The following is a 1930-nucleotide window of genomic DNA, read 5'->3' as shown; positions in this document are numbered from 1 at the left end:
TGCTGTCTTCATACATGTCCTGCTGTCCTCATACATGTCCTGCTGTCTTTATACATGTCCTGCTGTCCTCATACATGTCCTGCTGTCCTCATACATGTCTTGTACCAGTCTAACATACTTTTCTGCCTCTCCAGATTTCCTCATGTAACACCACACCTCCTCCCTCGGCACCCTGTCAGATGCTTTTTCTAAATCCACAAAGACACAATGGAGTTCTTTCTGACCCTCTCTGTACTTCTCCATCAGCATTCTCAAAGCAAAGATGGATCTGTGGTGCTCTTTCTTGGCATTAAACCATACTGCTGCTCACAGATAGTCACCTCTCGTCTAAGTCTTGCTGCCACTCTACAACTCTGAACATCACCCTTGTTCTTAAAAATGGGCACCATCACACTTCTTCTCCATTCCTCAGGCATTTTCTCACCCTCAAATATGTCATTGAATATTTGAGTCAAAAACCTCACTGCCATCTCTCCCAGACATTTCCAAACCTCCACTGGTCATCAGGTCCTACTGCCTTCACCTTCTTCATTCTTTTCAGAGCTTTCTGGACTTCACCCTCACTGATCTTTCCTACTTCCTGGTCCACAGTTTCTATGACCTCTACTCTTCTTTCTCTTTCATTCTCTTCATTCATTAGCTCCTCAAAGTACTCCTTCCATCTTCCCATCTCACACTCTCCTCACTGGTGAGAACATTACAAGTTCTGTCTTTAACAAGCCTAACCTGCCCTAACCCATCCTTTCCAGCCTAATTCCAGTGTCTCGCTAAGCGGTACAAGTCCTTCTCGCCCTTTTTAGTGTCTAGCCTCCCATACAACTCATCATACGCCCTCTGCTTTGCCTTAGCCGCCTCCCTCTTTGCTCTACATTACGCCTCCTTATAATATAGAAGCGTCCTGCACTTCACTATTCCACCACCAGGTTTCCTGATCATCCATTCTCTGTCCAGATGACACACCAAGTACCTTCCTACCTGTCTCTCTAATTACTGTTGCTGTAGTAGTCCAGTCATCTGGAAGCTCTTTCTTACAACCCAGAGCCTTTAACAGCTCCTCTCTGAATTTCTCACAACATTCTTCCTTCTTCATCTTCCACCATTTGGTCTTCTTCTCTGATTTTACTCTGTTTCTCTTCTTCACAACAACAGTCATTCTACACACAACCATCCGATGCTGTCTGGCCACGCTCTCCCCTGCCACAACCGTACAGTCTCCAATCTCCCTCAGGTTTCCTCTTCTACACAGAATGTAGTCGACCTGCGTGCTCCTTCCTCCACTCTTATAGGTCACTCTATTGCTGCTTTTTCATTAGTAACGGTACAGCACGGTTCGACTCGACTTGACACGGTTCCAGGTTTTTCCACTAGTAACGGTATGTAGAACTGGTCCCTTTTTTCAGAACCCTTTAAGATGTGGTTCCAAGTGGGCCGAGCCAGCACCAAAACATGACGTCAGAACATGGTCGTTCACTGATTGGTCAGGGGGTCGAGCCACTGGGGCTGAGAGAGTTTTTCTCAACATGAGATCTGCCATTTGCAATTACTGATACTCGAACTCGAGGAGCGACTGGACCTATTTTTAAGATTTTAAAAACAATAATGACAACACCGTGGTCTAATGCTGAAGTGCAGGCATTTTTTGTGCTTGGTGGCCGATGACAAAATTCAGAGCGTGGATGGAGCTCCGTCGGTCTCCACAGTCCTCTCCACGGTCCTCTCCACCGGAGCCTCAGAGCCTCCTCAGTCCATGCAGGGCGTCCTCTCCCCGGCTTCGAGCTCCACTGGTAACCGTGGAAGATCCTCTGTGCTGCCGACTTGGGACTCGGACTCTGGATCTCGGCCTTGCATGCTCTGTGAGATCCGAGCTCCGCTGGTCACCATGGAGGATCATACAAGCTGCTGACTCGCAGAAGGCCGTTGCCCGGACCCC

General features: G+C 47.9%; 2 protein-coding genes across 2 annotated transcripts in view; both read left to right on the top strand.

The window, feature by feature from the left end:
- Positions 1–1903, top strand: part of klhdc8a (kelch domain containing 8A) — a 62741-nt gene extending 60838 nt beyond the window's left edge. The window contains exon 8 of the mRNA XM_037679072.1: positions 1670–1903. Coding sequence (XP_037535000.1) covers positions 1670–1903 — 234 coding nt within the window. The remainder of the gene's footprint in view (positions 1–1669) is intronic.
- The window catches only part of slc41a1 (solute carrier family 41 member 1), a 49316-nt gene that overhangs the window by 3106 nt on the left and 44280 nt on the right, over positions 1–1930 (top strand). The window lies entirely within an intron of this gene.

The sequence above is a fragment of the Nematolebias whitei genome, chromosome 7, assembly GCF_014905685.2.
Source record: "Nematolebias whitei isolate Nwh7 chromosome 7, NemWhi1, whole genome shotgun sequence".
Classification (NCBI taxonomy): Eukaryota; Metazoa; Chordata; class Actinopteri; order Cyprinodontiformes; family Rivulidae; genus Nematolebias; species Nematolebias whitei.
The sequence above is the reverse complement of the archived record's forward strand: the minus strand, read 5'-3'. Positions and strand labels throughout refer to the sequence as shown.